We start from the raw sequence: 22284 nt of genomic DNA on the forward strand, positions 1-22284 counted from the left end.
CTTCTTGGTAAGCTCAGTAAGAGGTGATACCACAGAAGAAAATCCCTTTATGAACCTCCTGTAGTAGTTGGCAAAGCCAAGGAATCGCTGGAGTGCCTTCAACCCCAAGGGTTGCGGCCACTCCAGGACAGCAGATACCTTCCTGGGGTCCATTGACAATCCTGCAGTAGAGATTACGTACCCCAAAAAGGGAACCTCAGGAACTTCAAAAAGACACTTCACAATTTTAGCAGTAGGAGAACAGAGGCGCCAGCAGGATAAAAGTGGATAAAAACTTTAAAATTTGCTGGGAGGAAGCAGTGGACTTACCTCCATAAAGCAGACACGAAAGACTGTCTGAATAGTAGTCACATTTATTAATTAGTACCCCAAAACAGTGCAACGCGTTTTGCAGGCCCAGCCCGCTTCATCAGGCAATAAACATGGGGACAAGACAGAATTTCAGCAATAGCAAGTGTAGCGTCTCAGTGACACTTGCTATTGCTGAAATGGTGGAGGGGTGATCTACCCCCTTTCGCATCTACAGAGAGCGACTTCTTATCCCTGAGTGAGGACAGGTCTAATCTCCTCACCTGCCTATACAGTGGTTGCCTCTGTGGTAACCCACGTTTGTGAGTATAATTTTCTCACGATAACCTTTACCTAATTTATGCTTAACATACTACACTATATTGGGCTCTCGGTTTCTCTACACTTTACTTCTCAATTTTAGCATACAGGGAATTCTGCCGAAGTTTCCCTAAAACATACTTCACGTGTTCCCTGTGTTCAGCTAAATTGGATGAAAAAATGAGTATGTCATCTAAATAGACGAGTATGAATCGCCCCAGGACTTCTCTAAAAACCTCATTAATTAACTCTTGGAAGACGGCGGGTGCGTTGCACAACCCGAAGGGCATAACAAGGTACTCGTAGTGCCCGTCGGACATGTTGAACGCCATCTTCCACTCGTCACCTTCTCTTATGCGAATCAGGTTGTATGCCCCTCTGAGATCAACTTTAGTGAAGACACTTGCATGTGTAATCTGAGAGAATAGATCATCAATCAGAGGGAGAGAATAACGATTTTTTACAGTAATCTTGTTCAACCCTCTGTAATCGATACATGGCCAAACGCCTCCGTCCTTTTTCTGTACAAAAAAAGAAGCCTGCCCTGGCCGGGGACCTAGATGGACGGATGAACCCTTTGGCCAAATTTTTTTTGATATACTCCTGCATGGCAAGTTTCTCAGGCCCAGAAAGATTATACAAATGGCCCCTAGGGGGCATACAACCTGATCTCAACTCAATGGGACAGTCAAAATTTCGATGGGGTGGAAGTTTGTCTGCGGCCCGGGGACAGAAAACATCCGCAAAGTCAGAATACTGAGTAGGCAACCCCTCCACTTGGACCTTGGTGGCACATACCGTGACCTTCTCCATACAGTGATGATGGCAATAGGAGGACCAGCTCAACAATTGTCCAGTACTCCAGTCAATCTGAGGGGAGTGTTATTGAAGCCACGGCATACCAAGAATCACAGTGGAGGTAGCCATTTTGAGAACAAGAAATTGTATTTGTACTTTATGTAGAGCCCCCACCTGACATTACAATACAGGAGTCTGAAAGAGAGATTGTTTTCCCTGCAGTGGAGAATCATCCACGGCAGTAACAACAAGCTGACGTTCCAAAGAACGGAAGGGAAAACCAAACAGCAAAATCATAATCCATGAAATTGGCTGTGGAGCCCGAGTCCATAAAGCCCTGGGTAGCCTGTACCTTATCCTCCCAGGTAATAGAACACGGGAGGAGTACACGATTATTCTTTAAAGGCAAGATAGGATCGCCTAGAATAGTACCACCAAGTACCAGCTTTTCAGCCTTCTTGGGGCAACAGTGTTCTCCCCAGAATTTTTTTCCAGCCGGGTGGCATGAAAAATCAGCCGGGTGGGGATGGTCATGCTGATTGCCACTAGGTGGGTTATTGACAACGCGCCCCCCCCCCCCCCCCCCCATAAAATTGACAGGCTAGGTTCTGTACTGGAATCTCTTAAAGGGATACTTAATTGAAGAAAAATTAGGCTAGTTATTTACCTGGGGCTTCTTCTAGCCCCTTAAAGTCCTCCTGCTGCCCTCATCGCTATTCCACGCTCCTCTCTTCCTTAGTCTCGCACCAACGCGATCATGCTGCCGTGGCCAGGAGCACTTTGCCTATGCACAGTAGCAATTTTTCGTTACCCCGAAGTGCAGAACGCTGCCGGTCACGGGAATGTGATGATGGAGGAGGCGAATGACACGTGGTGGCCATGCATGCAGCATTCAAAGGGGAATCACAGAGGTACAAAGCAGCAGCGCGAATGACTGCAAGGCATTAGAACAATTTAAGAGGCTGGAAGAAGCCCCAGGTAAGTAGCTGGTCATTTTCTTTTAACAGGTAAAGTGTCTTTAAAGTTCTAACTACCCTTCTGCTGATTTGACAATGCAACTAGCAGCTTTTCCTATATACATGGGTGGTCCCAGTATAGGAAAGAGGATTTCTGGGCCATAGCATGATGTTGATAAGCAGGCAGCTTATCCATAGCATGCTATGGCACCAGATATCCCCTCTTATACCACCCATGTATATAGGAAACATGGGAAAAAAATCGTAGTAGTTTCATTTTCAAACCTGGTTGCTGGTTGTAACAAGTCTCAGTTACAAGGGATATTGCTGGCTATGTGGCTGTCAAGGGGCCAGGGTGCCTCACTAATCACTTTGTGTCTGCCTGCCTTTGTCCGTGGCTGTCAGTACAGCGTCTCACTCTCCCCCCTCAGACCAGTCTAGTCTGGCAAGAATCAGAGACCAGGGGACACAGTCACAGGACAGGATAATCAGGGGGTGAAAGGGTTAAGCATCTTGAAGTTCTAGCTGGCGGGAGGGTCTGCATTAGATAGTGAAACTCACTAACACAACACACAGCGGCTGGCAGAAGGATGAATACAGCGAGAGGAGGAGGAGAGCGTCTGGCTAAACATTCCACAGAGTACTGAGCCGCGCTTCCTCTCCGATCTCCTGCTCAGCTAAGCTGCGTGTGACGTCGCTGCATTCCCCGCCCCTCCATACAACTGCCGGGAGCTGAGGAGGAGGGCGGAGGCAGCGTCCCTGAGTGACAGCGGCTGGCTGCAATGATACAGCCGCCGCTGCTCACTAATGAGCGACACAGAACGGGACAATTTCACCCCGGCGCTCAGAGGAGATCAGCCGGGCGCTCGGAGGAGATCAGCCGGGCGGCGCGCCCTGGTAAATGGCCCTGGGGAGAACACTGGGGCAATTCTGGACCATATGCCCTGTCTCTGTGCAAAACAGACAGAGTCTCTCCGAATATCTCCTGTTTCCCTCAACCTCCCTAGTCTGCCTTTGATATCGGAGTTGGCATTGGCAATCAAACTTGACAGCAAGAGAGATTGCCTTATCCAAAGACTTGGGTTCTGGATGACCCAGCATCAAATTAGCAACAGAATCGGATAATCCTGAAAAAAAACAATCTGATAGAGCATACTGCCCCATCTGGATGACCCTGCCCACCTTCTAAACTCAGCTGCGTAAGTTTCTACAGTGTTATGCCCCTGTCTGAGGGTTTTGAGTTTCCTCTCTGATGTCATAGCTAAATCAGGATCATCATATATAACTGCCATCGCTTTAAAAAATTCCTGAACAGATGCCAGCGCCTCGTGAGTATCAGGGAGACTGTAGGCCCAAGACTGCGATTCACCAGATAATAAAGTTTTTATCAAAATGACCTTCTGACTCTCAGTCCCCGATGAGGTAGGACATAAGTCAAAGTATGAAAGGCACCGATTCTTAAAATTCTGAAAATCGGCCCTGTGAGAACCTCACCAGTGACAAGGGCTCACTGGTGAGTGGAATGGTCAGACAGGCTAGGTTCGGTAACAGACAGGCAGGTAAGGTACAAATACGGCAGGCAAGAGGGTAGAGATAATTCAGGCAGAGTCAGCAACAGAATCAGATGGGCAGAAGTACAGAACCGATAAGCAAGAGCAAAGTCAAAAGTAAGCCAGAGTCATACACAGAATATCAAGTAATAACAATATATAACAATCCTAGTCTTGTGTGAAATGCCCGGTTTCCTCCCGGATCAAATCACACCGGATTACTGACTAAGGTCTAAGCGCTAACACAAAGTATTCACGACAGCAGACAGTTTGCAAGTGAACACCAAGGGCTTAAGAAGCAGAGGAGACCCTACAGCCGCGCCCACTCCCATCAACAAATCAGAAGCGCCGCGAGTCTCCCATGATGTCAGCCAACTGGCAGCAGGTCAGCTGACGCGCCTCCTCCCAGTATAAAGGTCCTGTCTGAGCGCGTGCCCGCGCGCTACAGCAACCCTATGAGCCACTGATAATCCCGTCCTCGGCGTGTTAGACGCCAGAGGAACGGGTGAAAGACCTGCCAAGGAAACCGAGGCAGCTGCGTAGTCACCCTGACTGCCTGCCGCTGCCTCTTCTAGGAATGTTACACCCGGTCCCTGGGAATTTACTACAGCACAGTCCCCATTATCCAGAACTCAGACAACCAGAAGTCTCAACTTCAATGCCTCAGTGATAATGTGGGCATTGTTTTTGGTGGGTTTTGAGGTTTTTAAAATACTTACTGAGCCTTCAGGTACGTTTAGCAGCCTTCCTGCAGCACCTAGTAGGCTCCTAGCAGCTTCCGGCAACCATGCAAGCAAGTCACACGCCAGCTTGCATGCATGAGGGGGGGATAGAAAGCCGCTAGTAGCCCGCTAGGTGCTCAGGAAGGCTGCTAGGCATTATTGGAGGCTCAGTGAGTATCTGGGGGGGGGGGGGGGGGAGGGTTGTGCTTTTTTAAGCCAGTTGCTTAAGCAACCGGCAGGAACATGTATCCAGAATCAGGAGTTCCCCACTGGTGCCAGATACTGGGGACTCTGCTGTATAAAGGGATTCTACTATAGCTAAACAAGAAGGCAAAAAAATGCCCTCAAGGTAAAAGTTTGGCTCTCACTTTGTTACCGCACCATTCAGTAAGTTGCCAAGGGATACTGACAAGGTACAAATGCTCCAGAATAAACACTTCACACTCTTATTTCATCAATGGTGAAGTGAACGGTTTTCCCAGGTTAGAGTTCCTGATAAGAAAGAAGTACTTTATGGTTTCTGCACAGCCCTTTTTCATTTCAAATATATTGCAATATCAATAAATACACAAATTACACATATAGCAGGGGATTTAGAACACTGGGAAGGAAGTATAATTTCCAAAAGTCAAACCTAACTTAGACACTCATAACCGAAGATGATATTCAAGGTTTAATTCACATCTGCAGAAATAAGTAGCAACACAAAGTGGAGGTAACAGAAAAGTTGAGACCTAGCACAATTTCTGTGAAATGGTATTTAAAAGAGTCAATAATATTTCCATAGATAACTAATCTCATAGATATTGCAGAGGATAAAAAATGATCATGAATCAACTTTACTCATCACAAATTGTAAAAAAAAAAAAAAAAAAACAATAGAAACATACAATTAAAAACAAAAGGCTTGCTGTAAGTATTGAAAAAAATGTCCCCCCTTCACATTTTATTTTTTACAGTCTGAAATAGAGACACACCCAGAAACAATTGTCTGACTGCATTAATTCAATACAGCTTAAAATGGCCAAGTAAAAGATACAATAGAATCAATTTAGGAAAAAAAAGAACAGAATCTTTAAGATGGATAAAAAGACTACCCATTCCCTAAAAACAACATCAAACAACTAATCTCTTCCATTGACCACCAAGCTAATTGACTTCCAACACTAACCATCTGTAATAATCTTGATTAGTTCAGACTAAAAAAACTGAAAAAACAATCAACTATGGGGGCAAGGAATTGTCTAATGATCTCAGGAATAAAGTTATAAATAGGAACAAATCAGGAGGATAACAACAATTTTTTTTTTAGATTCTAATAATCTCATAATACTTAGGAAAATGTAAAGTGTATGGCTAAAGGCCCATACACACGTCGGATTTTTCTGAACGACGGGTCGTTTTAACGTCCCGTCGTTCAGTCGTTCGCACGCGGAATCAGACGTCTGTACGGACTATCGTTCGCGTGATAAGACTGGTTTCCAGCGATCAACCAGTCTTATCACCCGAACGATAGTCTGTACACACGTCGGATTTGACGTGCAAACGACTGAACGACGGAACGTTCAAACGACGGGTCGTTCGCAAAAATCCGACGTGTGTATGGGCCTTATGAGTGTTTGCTGGCTGCTATTAAGGCACTTCCCAAATCAGATCGTCCATCCAAACTGGATGGAAGAGTGAGGAAGAACTTGGAGTCATGTGCATGTGACAATACATACAGGATTCAGCACATGTGGCATGTCTGTTGGAAGGTTGCAAGAAAAAAAAACACTCCTTAGTCCTTAACCTTTTGTGGACCGGACAGCTCTGGTTGCTTTAAGACCGTAGATAATGATGATAACCAAGCAGAAGTGCAAATAATCATGAAACTATCTACAGTATACAATTTAAGTTGTTTAGAAAAGACAATTAACTAACTTACTTATTCTATGGAAATGAAAATCCTTTCTTAGATCATGTAATGAAATGTTCTTTTTTTGTTTTTAATATTAGACAGCACTGTAACTCTAAATGACATCATACTACAGAACTTGATTAAAGATGTGAAAACAGATAATTACTACAGATACGAAGGGTCTCTCACTACACCGCCCTGCAGTGAAGTTGTTACCTGGACTGTGTTTCCTGACCCAATAAAGATAGGGGAATCTCAGGTATCTATCTATCTATCTATCTATCTATCTATCTATCTAAATATTTTATGTTCTTCTCCACAAATAACTGACTGCTTGAAACATCTTAGGTAAAACACTAATTATAAACAATGGCTAAACAATATTTACAGTAGAGCTTTGAATGAAAAAAATAAATAAAACATAAATAAAAACAGCAATATTGAGGGCAGCTATACACTTGCTAGATTCTTGGCCAAGATTGTGCCAACTAAATGTTTGTATAATGCTTTAGAAATTTTGAGGCCCAATTAAAAGAAAAACAGATGACAACGGGAGAAAACTGGATAGACTAGCCGCGGGCGCCCCAAAATGGAAAGTACTGCAAAGCTCAGTGTGGAAGTGTGAAGTAATAAATCATAAAAGTGCATAAAAAAGGACTGCTCCTACCTTAATAAGGAGGCTCTGGAAAAAATTATGATAAAAAGGTATAGACTGTTATGCAGCACATAGAACAATGGGTTTCACGACAAAAGCCGCTTCCTCAGGTCAATTAGCATGCCTTAAAACGGGTTTCTCTCAGGCTATCAACCTCCCCACCCATACGAAAGGGCACACCCTGGATCTTATATTTCATTCCGGACTTTTAATATCACACATGGATATAAACCCAGTGGTATGGTCAGACCACCACACCATCCACTTCTCTCTGACAGCACCAGCGATAAAACACAGAGGGAAAGAACTCATAAAATACCGTTCACTGAAAGATGTCTCACCCCAGCACGTTCAGAATATCCTCAACTTCGACGCATTAACCAATCATTGCGCAGACCCAGACTCCATGGTCCTGATATACAACCATGCAGTGTCATCTGCCTATGACGCCCTCGCTCCAGTTCGCATCAAACGATCTACACCACTTCACCATGCACGGTGGTTTGACAGCTTACTAAAGGACCTAAAGAAAGAAGTGCGCAGACTAGAAAGGAAGTGGCGAAAATCTCAGAATTCAAAAGATAAACACACCCTTGTCTCTCACCGGGAAAGCTACCAAAATGCGATCACCAAGAAAAAATCCTCCTACCTATCACAGGAGATCGCAAAGGCCGCCAACAGACCAGCCCAACTATTCCGCACAGTTGATAGACTATGTAATCCATCCTGTCTAAAACCCACTATAACTCCCTCAAAGGAGCTATGTGAGAAATTTGCCTGCTACTTTGCTGACAAAGTATCTTCTATTCGGTCTCTCATTCAGTCCACAGCACCCAAGACTCATGCAACTAATGGAAATAGCTGCAAAAACAACCTAACACCCTGGACTGATTTCAAAACTATTAGTGAGGAAGAGATCTCAGACATCCTCTGTCGTCTCCGCCAGACAACCTGCGACCTGGACCCTGGACCAACTAAACATATGCTGAAATGCCCTGATCTGCTTGGTCCAGCATTTCACAAAATAGTAAATTGTTCTCTGCAAGCAGGGAGGTTTCCTACCTCTCTAAAAGAAGGAATCATCAAGCCCCTTCTTAAAAAACCTTCCATGGATCCAGATGCTATGAGCAGCTACAGACCTGTCTCCAACCTCCCCTTCTTAGGTAAAGTTATTGAAAAGGCTGTCTATCTGCAACTTGAAACCAGGCTGTCAGTAAACAACATCCTGGACCCTCTACAATCTGGCTTTAAGAAACACCACAGCTGTGAAACAGCCCTCATCCAAGTCTGCAACGATCTGCTCATGGCAAGGGACAGAGGGGAATGCTCCATCCTAATCCTGTTGGATCTCTCAGCTGCTTTTGATACAGTTGACCATGAAATCCTGCTTAACAGACTGCAGGAGTACTGTGGCATCAGTGGATCAGTCCTCCAGTGGTTCAGATCATTCCTGACTGACAGAACACAGAGAGTATCCCTACGACCTATAATGTCCAAACCTGCACCTCTACAATTCGGAGTGCCACAAGGATCAATCCTATCCCCTCTGCTGTTTGCAATCTACATGTTGCCACTCGGCACACTTATCCAACGACATGGCCTGACGTACCACTGCTACGCCGATGACACACAGCTATACCTGTCTTTCAAACCTGGTGGAACAGACCCTACCCCAAAAATAAACTCTTGCTTAGCTGAGCTTCAGGCATGGATGAATGATAACTGGTTGAAACTGAATGCTGACAAAACTGAGGTCCTGTTTGTCCAAAGCCAGTGCTCGCCATCAAAACAGCTCTATCCTAAAGCAACACCAATCAGGATTGGGAATTCAGACATAAACAGCTCCAACCTTGTGCGCAGCCTTGGCGTACTAATCGATGGGGAATTGAGTTTCAGAAACCAAATTTCATCTGTAGTTAAATCTTCCTTCTTTCATCTGAAGAACATTGCAAAGATTAAACATCTGATTCCCCCAGAGGATCTTCAAACCCTAGTCCACGCCTTCATCACATCACGGCTGGACTACTGCAATGCCCTTTATGCTGGTCTCCCCAAAAAAGACCTGCGTCGCCTGCAATTAGTGCAGAATGCTGCTGCCAGATTGCTAACAAACCAGCCTCGCCACTGTCACATTACACCGATCCTTCGCTCACTGCACTGGCTACCAGTAGAATGGAGAATACTCTTCAAGATTGGACTGCTGACATTCAAATCCCTGCACAATCTGGGCCCTGGATACATGAAGGACTGCACCACACCTCTCACAACCTCAGATCAGCAAGTTCTATAATCTTGGTCACTCCCAGAGTGCACCTCAAAAAATCTGGAGACAGAGCCTTCTGTCATGCTGCCCCTACTCTTTGGAACTCCCTACCACACCCAGTAAAGACAGCACCATCCCTGGAGCTATTCAAATCCAGACTGAAAAGCCACCTGTTTAGCCTGGCATTTCCAGATTTATAAAATTCTTCCCCTGTACCACGATGGTCGGAGCCATGCTTATGCGCTTTGAGTCCCACGGGAGAAAAGCGCTTTACAAATGTTATTTGTTGTTGTTGTTGTTGTTGTTAAAACCAAATAAACAATGGCGCTCAGGATCAGTTAATATTTAATAGGGTTAATAAAACATTATACAAAATATAATATAAAATATAAAAACATAAAAAGCAAAGTGACATAACAAAAATTATCATCAATTTGCCATAAAGAGGCTTAATGTTGTATGAGGTACCAACAGTTTACATTAAAATAGTGCTGTGTTGCACAATGCATAACATATAAAAAGTTACATCATATAGGGTAGCCTCCTCATGTGCGTAAACAGAATATAAGGTACTTATCCGTTAGCCGGGCGCATCCGGCAGGTGGCGCTGTTGTAGCTAATTTCGATGCGTGGTTGTAGCGAATTTCATTCATACTTAGTTAACGTGGTACTGTGTGAATGGAAGCGCCGCAGGTGGCGCTAATTACATTGATACGGCACGTAACAATAACAGTGTTAATGGGAACTAATATGTATTTCAAGTGGCCGGAACCGTCACTTAATGCAATTAAAATGAAGGTGGCGGCAATGTAACAGATGAAGCCGCCGCCTTCGTCTGTTCTTCTTCTTCTCCTCCCCCTTTGCCCTCCTCTCGCTTCTATACAATGCTGGCAGCTGGGGGGGACACGCGTGTCCCCCCACAGTCGTTCGTCGCAAGAAAACAAGCAGGATTCCCTGCCCTGACGAACGACTCTGGGGGGACACGCATGTCCCCGCAGGCTGCCAGCATTGTATAGAAGCGAGAGGAGGGCAAAGGGGGATAAGAAGAAGAACAACAGACGAAGGCGGCGGCTTCATCTGTTACATTGCCACCGCCTTCATTTTAATTCCATTAAGTGACAGTTCCGGCCACTTGAAATACAATGTATTAGTTCCCATTAACACTGTATTGTTGCGTGCCGTATCAATGTAATTAGCACCACCTGCGGCGCTTCCATTCACACAGTACTACATTAACTTAGTATGAATGAAATTAGCTACAACAGCGCCACCTGCCGGATGCGCCCGGCTAACGGATAAGTACTGAATATAATAACAGTATATGCTATGAGATAGTGTCCTATATATGGCAAATTCGGAAGGACCCAAGAGTAACTTAAACTTTACATAGTATACCTGTCTAAACTAGTTTCAATTATAGGCAGTGAGATATAGGACAAGTAGGGCTGCTATAGGTGTCTCAAAGGCTGCTACAGGCTGTGAGAAGGTGAGGGTGGCATAGAGGCAGTTGTGGACAGTTACAAGTGGCCTAGAAAGCTAGGGCAGGCAGGTGCAAACTGCCATAGATAACAGGAGTAGTACTTTCTATTTTAGCACTGCCCTGCAAACCTTTCTACCCTTTCTTCTGTGGTGTAAGGTCCCTGAGAGCTTCTTCCCACCAAGGCATCTCTGTTTTACATCATAAATAAGACTGCAGCTCTTCTTTTTCCTCAATCTGCTTCCTAGCTTACATTAACTAGTGCCAGATGGCATAAGCACAAATGGACATCACATAGACCACCTAGAGTTAATCCATGAGAAGCTAGGACCAGCAGAAGCAAAGGAACAGCTGTAGTGCTAGCTCTAACATGTAAGATGTCATCCTGGAAAAGAGGAAATGCAGATATCCTACACTATGGAAAATAGTAGGTAAGATGTGTTGAACTAGTCAATACTAGCCGTTATCTTGTTTTTGTTTGTTTTGGTTGTGGTTTTTTTGTCGTTAGCTAGGCTTTATTGAAAAAACTTATTGTTGCAATTCTCAGTTTCAATTAAACTAGCAGTCCTATGCATTTCTCACATCTGTATTAATAATTTATTTCTGTTTTGATCTACAGTTAAAAGAATTCTATACAAGGGTCTATTACTCAAGTGATGCCATAATGACTGATAACTTCAGGCCAGTACAGGAGATTGGAAGCAGGACAGTCTATAGATCTGGTGTAGAAGCAATATTGTCTCACAGCACTTTTGTATTTTTCTCATTAGTTGTTGCTTATTTCGTATCTGCACCTTAATGAAAACATAATGGATGTTCAGGTCCTTAAATGAAACTGGTTTAGAAACGATAAACATCAATTTGTATATTAAAATGAACCTGTGTTTAAAGCCTGACAATACATCAAGCTGATAGTAGATCAGGTAAATGATCCATAGCTTCCTGGTATCAATCCATTACCTGTTCTACCAATTTGCACCATTAGATATTAGAAATGATATAGGAATGTTGTTCACATACTGCTGCAGCCTGTGCCCCCTAACCCAACCCCCTTACTCCTGCCAACTTTGATTAATATTATTAACAAGTATTGATAAGGAATGTCCTTGCTTTAAACAGATTCTCATTAGATTAAATGCTTATATGCTGAGATGTAGCTAGGGAGCTGTGGGCCCCAGTGAGATATTTACATGGGACCCCTTTAGTCGATCTATACAGTACAATCGATATGGAACACAAAAAAATAGTCAATGACAGCCGCAGTGTCAGAGAGGCAGAAACAGGGGTGGTGAATACATTGTAAATGATGATTACCACTTTTCTGTGTACATACTGTATACAGGTGATCATTACCAAAGCTAGTACAGTTTATGGAGGAGGGCCCTATGTCTGAACCCAACAACTGAGCTATCATGAATAGCTCAATGAACAGTCAAGTTACCCACTATGTGGACTGGAGTTCAGTTGCAGGTTATTTTGTCAACAGGGTAATTAGTGGGGGTTTAGTCCAATCACATTTTCTCCACTATGTATTGCTCGGAGATTAAGTGTAATGTACTTATAACAGAGTGTGCTCACAATAATATAAAGTGATCAATTATTCAATATACTTCTACTCCTGATTTTGCTTGTACTCCAACACACACATAATCTCCTATTTCTGATGACCTTGCAGAAATAACTCATTATCAAGTCCATTCTCAGTGTTTACAGATGGCATCAGCCAGGGGTGTAGCAATAGGGGGTGCAGAGGTAGCGACCGCATCGGGGCCCTTGGTCCAGAGGGGCCCCGAAGGGTCCACCCTCTATCACAGTATTAGCTCTCTATTGGTCCTGTGCTGGTAATAATCACTTCTATAGATGCTTTGAATAGTAGTAATCCTTAACACACTGTTCCCCAACCCCTTCTTGCACCTCTGACACTGGGGTTGTCCTTGTCAGGTTTTGGTGTGCCGTATCAATTGTTATGTATAGAGTGCTTGGGGGGGGCCCCATGTAAAACTTGCACCGGGGCCCACAGCTCTTTAGCTACGCCACTGGCATCAGCACTTCAGTAGTGATAGCTATTTGTGTACAGAGGCAGTTCCATCCTGTAGAGGCAATGGGGAACGACTGAGACAGATTTCTCAAAATGAGAACAGTACTGACTTAAGCCACCTTAAGCCACATACACACGCTCAACAAAAGTATTTTAACTATTAACAACTTTACAAACAACTACGATTAAAAAAGTTGGAAAGATACATCTTAGCATGCAAATGACTATTATACACATAGAACAACTTGACGGATGACTTGACGAACAACTACAAATTTACTTCTCCTTACTCAACTGGCAAACGACTAATATGTTATAGTTAGTAATGGAAGTAGTTGTAGCAGACTTCTGTACACATTGCCATGTTGGGCACAACTTTTCTCAGTCATTTGTCAATCTAATGCTGGATACACACCATGCGTTTCCGCGTTCGATGCGGCCGTCGATAAGCGTCGATTCGATTATTTCCGACATGTCCGATTCAAGCTTCGATGGATCGTTAGGTCGATTTGCCATACTTTACATGGCAATCAACCTAAAAATCATCGAAATTCGTTCAGAAATGCCCGGAAATAATCGAATTGACGCATATCGACGGACGCATTCGACGCGGAAACTCATGGTGTGTATCCAGCATAACAGTTGGATTGACTTGAGCTGCATCTTATCAGTCGTTGGACGCCTCTTATCAGTGATAACGCCTTGTCGTCTGCATGTCTTTTATTTGACAAAAAACTTCCAACTTCTTCAAGTTGTTTGGTAATCGTGCATTTAAAAGATTTTGTTGAGCGTGTGTATGACACAATAAGGAATCAAGGATTGAGGACGACAACGCGTGTATGTCCAAAAAAAACCCACTGTATTATCTCTTTATTATGTATTAAAAAATATGTTAGTGCATACTAAGACTGTGATCCATATTAAAAGTTTGACAGATCTGTCAATACATTAAAAACATACGTGGCCAGCCCACGCATCCAGCCATACACACTGCAGACCCACAGCAATCTGGTTAGCCTATCAAAACGTGAGCGTGTGTATGGAGCCTTTATGCTGGGAATACACCATGAGATATTTATGGGTCGCTAAATAAATTCCGACCGGTCCGATCTTATTTTCAATCTTTTTTTCTGATTGATTTCTCATAAAAGCGAATGGAAATTGATAAGAAAAACAATCGGAAAATCTCATTGTGTATTCCCAGCATTACAGCAGTACACACCATGCAATTTCCCATCAGAATGACGGTACAATCAAATAATTTCCGACAGGTCCGATCTGATTTCCGATCATTTTTCTGATCAATTTTGTATAGAAGTGTTTGGAAAATCGATCACATAACGACAAGAGATCAGATTGGACCTATCAGAAATTATTGATTTGACCGTCAATCTTTGTACACACAATTGCATTGTGTGTACAAGGCATTAAGTATGCTCACTATGAGTATAAGCACAGTGTATACATTCATATTGTACGTATTGTGCTGACGAGCCTTGTCTAAAAAAAAGTGTGTGAAGTAAATAATGCAAGTATTTTGTATTTTTTATCAACTTTATTTTAAATGATTCCCTGTAAAATAAGATTGCCACTCTAAGCATAACTAGAGATTTTTGCACAATGAGACTGATTTAATAAGGTACATCCAGAGAACTTCAAGCATTTCCAGAGGAGAGATCATAAGTGATACAAAGGGATAGTTAATGAGATGCAAATAATTCCGAGATGATGCAGGATTATGCTAATTTATGCAAATTGAAAATGGACCAATCAAACTCCACCTTGGCTGAATTTGATTGGTCCATTCTCAAGCTGCATACATTTGCATAATCCTGCATTAGATTATGATGAATTATATGCATCCCATTGACCATCCCTAAACCTGGTCTGGATAAAATGTCTGCTATCATGTAGTAAAAGATTGCAGCTCTTACCATTGATATCGGGAATGGGCGTTGGAATTGCTGAGAGGTAAGGACGTTAGCAGCTGTGTGATTGCAGTCTCAGGCAGCCACCCACAGTGAGAATGTTTTGTTTAATAAACTCAGGTGGTCCTTAAATAAACAAGAAACAACTTGTGCAATGGCTTGCACATGCAACTGGAATTACACAACCACTTACAGACACACTTCTCAACAACTCTCGACAATGATCTGATATTACCTATGTGAGGGTGGGAAATGCTAACCACATAATAAAAGACAACTGTTAATTAATCCAGCCCAGGTTTGCTTAATCATTTATTTATAGCCCTAACTGGAGATGTCCTAAATCAAGGCCAAACTGTTATTAAAAATACAAATATCAAACTATTAGGCAATACAACATTTTCCCCAAATAGTCCTGCTTCCCTTATCTGGGCTGTTGCACTGTGCATATTGCCACTTGTTTTAATGAGTAAGTCAGTTTTTGCTTTGATCCTTTAAGCTGCAGTGGAGCAAACAGAAAAAGGAAACAAACTACAAAGTGATATAATAAACAACTACCTCTTTTTATAATAACCGCTCTGCTGTTCTACAAAATGCTTTCCACTATACAGAGCATTTGAAAAATATTAATTGAGAGTAACATGGGTTGCTTCACATATTAAAGCAAGTATACTGGTTAAAGGATGATGCTACACGTCCATTCCCATTTAGATATCATCTGTATAAAATATAGGGACATAATTCCACTGCTTCCAAAATGTTGTAAAAGTGAGTCTTCCATGATGCAGTGTAACTGAATGAGAGTGCTGCTTCAATAGGTCATTGAGGGAGGTGCTATGGTGACATCATCACAATCATCACACTTTGTTCACTTCCTCAGGCCTACAAATGATAGTTCAAAATGAACTAGTTGGTTTAGGCACCTGATGATTTCAGTCCTGTGCCATTGGAACACTCCATTCTGATAAGTATTGTTAGCTTAGGTGTTCGGCAGGTTAGGGATTGTTAGGGGAGATCAGTGTGAGAGACGCTATGACAGTTAGGAGGAGTCCAGGGTTTTCAGTTAGGGTTAGATTAAATTCACAGTTTAAGTTAGAAGCAATTATAATTTGTTCGATATATTCTAATTACAAATGATTTCACAAAAAGAAATTAGAGCTAAGCTGAAGCCAAAGGCCAAGGTTAGTGTTAGGATTTTATTATTAGGATAAGGGTAAAGGCTAGGTAAACGTTTTGGGCTACTGTTACTAAGGGAGTTAGGTTAGTGTTAGGTATTAGACAAAAGGAAGGTTATGGTTTGGGAAAGGTCAGTGCTAGGGTATACAGAGGGGATAGGGGTAGTGAAGGAGAGTCAGGATAGGCCATTACCAGGATAGCAGAAGTTAATGACAGAGGACTAGTGTCAGTATAAAACACAGACATCTGAGCGCTGACTTGTGGGGCACAACAGCCCTGCAAACAACAGCAGTCTGGAGACACACAAAAATACAGCTGACAGAACATTCCAACTTTATTTTACAACATGCTACAATTCTGGAGGTGAGATAGTATGGATGACAGCCACACTTGAATAGCAAAAATAATAATTTTGCCTGAAGATCAGCTTTTGTTTAAGAAAAATTATCTCAGGGGTCGAATGAAATTACAATATATAGAGATTCTCTCTTTTAAAGCAATAATCAGACCATATAGAAGTGCATTTCTGTAAGTAGTATAATAGCAAAACTCACAGACAGCTATAAATATATGTTTATGTATAATATGTCACAGCTACTGTAAGTTATTTTTCAATCTACAAACAATGGTTGTAGATTCAGGTAGAATATAAAATCAACAAAATTCTGTAATTATATTATCATTTTAACTATATTAACAGTAATATATTTTTTATACTTTAAGTTTCCGTAACTTTATGTTGTACATAATTCTGTCACATGACTAATTGTCTGATGATATACTGTATACTTACTGTCATATCATATTAATTAACAAATTAAAAATACTTGAAACATTAAAACAGTGTAATCAATTTGTCCTCTTGCAATTCGTACATATTTTTCTAATGTCTAAAATTTTTTTGTGGTTTCAATCATGTCACATCACACCCCTGGAGCAAGGTGTGTGTGTGTGTGTGTGTGTGTGTGTGTGTGTGTGTGTGTGTGTGTGTGTGTGTGTGTGTGTGTGTGTGTGTGTGTGTGTGTGTGTGTGTGTGTGTGTGTGTGTGTGTGTGTGTGTGTGTGTGTGTGTGTGTGTGTGTGTGTGTGTGTGTGTGTGTGTGTGTGTGTGTGTGTGTGTGTGTGTGTGTGTGTGTGTGTGTGTGTGTGTGTAGCATGAAAATGGTTTAAGAATGAGACCACTATCGTGAACAATTTAAAATGTAAAATGCATGTAAACACATACAAATAAGAAGTATGTTTCTTCCAGAGTAAAATGAGCCATAAATTACTTTTCTCCTATCTTGCTGTCCCTTACAGTAGGTAGGAGAAATCGTACAGAACCGACAGGTTTTGGGCTGGTCCATCTCTTCATGGGGTATTCCCAGCATGGTCTTTATTCTTTATAAAGTCACTACCTGAAAGGGATTTCTACAAAGATCCTGGCCAGCCTCCCTGCTAGCTGTACATTCTTTTGGGCAGTAGGACTGAGCAACTGCTATTCACTAATGCTTTTGAAAATAACAAAAACCCTGAGAATCCCCCCATGAGGAGATGGGCTAGTCCAAAATATTTCGTTAGATGGCTATCAAAATAGAACACCTAAGGATTAGATGAATTCAACACAGTAGTTGAAGTGCCAGCCATCGGCTTCAGTGTCATTTTCCACAATATAGTAGTGGTTTGGATGCCTATAATAGCAGTGCAGTGGTGGGTCAAATCTCCAGCCATGGATGGGGCTCCAGGAACAGAATCTGAAGATTTCTCAGTAAAGACATGCAAACTAACTGTGCCAATTGGGTACATACATAACACCTAACAGCAGCTGAGTGAATCATCTGTCATTTAAAGAGGATTTATTCAGCTGCAGGTATTTTGATTATGAAAGCATACTATTATTATCTGCACTACTCTTTAAGAATAAAATACACAGAATGAGCTTTTTTTTCTGTTTAATCCACTTCCGTTTGTAATTGTTCCCCAACCACCTTACTGGATGAGATAAAATCAGAAATCCAATGGCAACCATTATTTTTACCCCCAATATTCTGAAAAACATTTGTTATTAATCACCTATGCCTTTAAATAATCTAAAGGCACAACATGGTTTGGCTCTATGGGTATAAAAATGCTGTTGTCTTGATCAGTTATAATAATTAAAAGAGCATGAAATCACACTGAGGTGCTGCTTTGTGAATGAAGCCAGAAAACTGGAACTAATGTGCATGCTGCACCTGTTCCCATTGCACATTGCAGACAACAGATTCCCTGTTCTTTTTACATAACGAGTGAGAGAAAATATGGAAAACTGCCGAACTTTGGCTTATTGTTTGTTTGAGTTTCTATAAATCAGTCCCCAAATGACAAAAGACTTTCTTATGTCAGTTCTCATATTACACTTAGCAGGTCATGTCCAGCTTGGTTCAATGGTACAGATATACTTTATTTTTTGGACTATAAGACGATCCTGACTAGAAGATGCACCTAGGTTTAGAGAACAAAAACCAGTGGGAAAAATGTAAACTAAATCTGGTCCATGGTGCAGGGGCATCTTGTGGATGTTCTCCCCCAATTACTGTGTCCACCTTGTACCTCTTGTGTCCCGCTGTGTCCTCCTCTGTCCCCCTTGTGTCCTCCCGTGTCCCCCATGTGTCTGCCTGTGTCCCCCTTGCATCCTACTCTGCCCCCTTGTGTCCTCCTTTATCCCCCTTGTGTCTTCCTCGGTACCCTTTTGTGTCCTCTATTGTTCCCCTTTTTTCCATGCCCTTTTGTCCTCTATTTTCCCCCTTGTGTCCTCTACTGTGCACCTTTGTGTCTCCCTTTGTCCTCATTTGTTTTCTGTGTTCTCCTTTATCCCCCTTTGTGTTCCCCTATGTCCTTGTTTGTCCTCTGTATCCTCCTTCATCCCTTTTTGTACCCCTCATGTCCTCCTTTATTCCCCTTTGTGTCCAATTTGTCACATGTCCTCCTTTTTCCCCTTTGTGTTGTGTCCTCCTTCTTCCCCTTTGTGTCCTGTTTGTCCCCATGTCCTCCTCCATGCCCCCGTGTTCTCCTTCGTCTCCTGTGTCCTCCTCTGCTCGTTGAAGAGTGTACAGTGCAACGGAAGCCAATCTCGTCTCTCATCTGACATGAAGGCATCCGTGGCGATTAGTGGCTTCTCCTTTCTCTCACTGTTCCTCTAGTGCCGGTCGTGTGTTATGACATGATCAGCAGAAGTTGGCATTAGGGGAACTAGGGGCTTTCACTGCTCTGTTCACTCAGTGTGGGTGGGAGCAGGGAGAATACGGGAGACAAAGGAGTACATGGGGGTACAGAGAATAATAAGGGGACAATACAAGGGAGACCTGACATTGCAGCGGGCTGCTTGTTTGTATTGCCGGGTGTTCATAATTCGGGAACTCCCTGTATATGGACAATAAGATGCAGTGACTTTTTCTTCCCACCTTTTGCATCTTATAGTTCGAAAAGTACGGCAGTCGCTTGTGTTATTACAGTTAACCTGAAGTGAGAGGAATATGAAGGCTGCCATTTTTATTTTCAAATAAACAGTTGTCTGACTTCTGTACTGATGACTGCCTTTAATACTTTAAGTCACTGGCCCAGAATAAGCATGCAGATCAGATGCTTTGACTGACTCTACTGGCTGCATGCTTGTTGCAAGTGTGTGACTCAAAAATATCTAAAACCAAAAGTTCAGCATGACAGCCAGATAACTGGCATTGTTTATTAGGGAATGAAGATGGCAGCAACCAGGTTCCTCTCACTGAGGGGATTCTCCTTGACAATCTTTAAAATATGAAATTATAGATGGATTCAGAGTGCATGTGCAAACCCTCTATTTCTCTAAGTAATGCACCACTGAGATACATGTGTAGCAAGCTAAGATATATATGGATGCTAGCTCATACATACCAACAGTTTAGACTATCTTCCTGAAAGTTATGTTCGATGCTGTTAGTTCTGTGACTTACAATGAAAGTGGTCCCATGAAAAGCCTCACCTAGTACCAACCCCAAATTTTCCATATTAGGCTTTATTAACATTCCAAAATGAACTTACAATCTTTAAACTTACTGTATTTTTTGGACTATAAGACTCACTTTTTTTACCCCAAAAGTGGGTAAAAAAGTCACTGCATCTTATAGTCCAAATGCAGGGAGTTCCCAACGTACGAAAAGTGTGAGTACCTCTTAGAGGGGTCCTAGCGGCTTTCGGCGTCCATTATGGAATTCAGTTTGCCACCTGACGCAATGCGGCAGCGTTTTTTTCATGATTTGCACGTATTTTTCATTGTACATTTTCACAATTTTCGAGTGATCGTGATTCACTTTTTTAACATTGCAATCACAATCACACTAATAATCACAGAAAAAATACTGCTTACACCGTGTTTGTGTTTACCACGAATTGCTAGTGATTGCGGCAGTGCCATAATATTAATTACGCTAGTGCTTTTAAAAGCGCTAGCGAATGCCGGTGATTCAGCGATACGTGGTAAAATCCCGCTAATCGCCCCAGTGGGTATGGGCCCTCAGGTTGCCAGACGTTGCTGGAGTGTCTGTAAGTATTTAGGGGGGAGGTTTGTGCTTTTTTGGCCAGTTGCTTAAGCAACCGGCAAGCACGTGCATCCGGCATCAGGCGATCCCCACCGGTGTAGGATACTGGGGACTCTGCAGGAATTCAAATCTTCTCTGTTCTTGCATAGAAAATTCCCATTACTTCCTTCCTTCACTGTAAACAATGACATTGACTTGCTAATTTCTTAAAACAATGTTAAAATCAGTAATGTAATTGTAACGATCGGTGTCAGCACGCAGGGAGAATCTGATTATTGGTGATCTGCAGTATCACCAAGAATACAGATATATACCTGATTATTGATATATTACTAACCTCTGGACACCTATGTATATAAGAGTGTTTGGTGTAACAGTAATACTTTGAGAAACACACCTGATGAGCAGGTGATCTTAGGCAGTATAGGAAATACTACTTTAGAGAGTACAGGAACCTTCCAGCAGCCTGAGACTCTCCAAGGGGTGGAGTCAGGCTGGAGGTAGGAAGGACCTGAGGGTGAGTGACACCAGAAGGTGGATGTCACTATCTGATCTGGAGACTATCTCTTAAAGGGAGAGATAGCTCTCGAGGTCGGGCAAGCCAGGTCGGCAACACACGGACAGACAAAGTACAAAGACAGAAAGCTGATTCGGTATCCAAGGCAAGCAGGGTTTGGCAACGGAATATCAGATATGCAAGGTACCGAATCAGTGATCAGAGGAATAATCAGGAAAGCAATAAGTCATAACAGATATCAAACAATGCCTAGTCTGGGTGTGAGGTCCATGGTCTCTACACCTTGGAACTAGTCTGATGTATAACAAGTTCCCTAATCTGGGTGGGAGGTCCGTGGTCTCTCCACCCTGTAACTAGTCTGATGTATAACAGAATGATAACACAAGTTCCCTAGTCTGGGTGTGAGGTCCGTGGTCTCTACACCCTGGAACTAGTCTGATGTATAACAGAATGATAACACAAGTTCCCTAGTCTGGGTGTGAGGTCCGTGGTCTCTACACCCTGGAACTAGTCTGATGTATAACAGAATGATAACACAAGTTCCCTAGTCTGGGTGTGAGGTCCGTGGTCTCTACACCCTGGAACTAGTCTAACATATAACAGAGCAATAATACAAGTTAACTGGCTCAGTGTGAATTCCCAGGTCCTCCTGGTTCAAACACACTGTTGGATCTGACTAAGGTCTGAGTGCTTCCACATAGTGTTCGCAACGGCAGACAACCAGCAACTGACAAGCAAGCTGTATATATAGTTGCAAGACTCTGCCGCCCCGCCCGAGCCACTCAGCCAATCAGAAGTCTTAGCAGGAATCAGCTGATTGTCCTGATCAGCTGACACATCTCCTGCTGGCATAAAGGTCCTGTCTTCTGGCGCGCGTGTGCGTAGCTCTCCATCCAGGTGCACTAGAGATCCCAGCCGACCCAAACATGCGTTGCTGCGTGGAAACAGCCGCGCTGGCTCGGCTCACAGTAATTAATTATCAGAGCCCCATTTTAGTCATTTTAACCACACTTAAAGCACACCTGCACTGAGACAGACATGAATGCTGACATACAGTGGCTTGCAAAAGTATTCTGCCCCCTAGAAGTTTTCCCCATTTTGTCATATTACTGCCACAAACATGAATCAATTTTATTGGAATTCCACGTGAAAGACCAACACAAA

At 42.7% G+C, this 22284-nt stretch overlaps 1 protein-coding gene across 1 annotated transcript in view; it reads left to right on the forward strand.

The window, feature by feature from the left end:
• The window catches only part of CA4 (carbonic anhydrase 4), a 141834-nt gene extending 125111 nt beyond the window's left edge, over nucleotides 1-16723 (forward strand). The window contains exons 7-8 of the mRNA XM_068268722.1: nucleotides 6631-6791; nucleotides 11547-16723. Coding sequence (XP_068124823.1) covers nucleotides 6631-6791; nucleotides 11547-11726 — 341 coding nt within the window. The 3' untranslated portion in view covers nucleotides 11727-16723. The remainder of the gene's footprint in view (nucleotides 1-6630; nucleotides 6792-11546) is intronic.
• Nucleotides 16724-22284: the final 5561 nt, after the last annotated feature.

Source organism: Hyperolius riggenbachi, chromosome 2, assembly GCF_040937935.1.
Source record: "Hyperolius riggenbachi isolate aHypRig1 chromosome 2, aHypRig1.pri, whole genome shotgun sequence".
NCBI lineage: Eukaryota > Metazoa > Chordata > Amphibia > Anura > Hyperoliidae > Hyperolius > Hyperolius riggenbachi.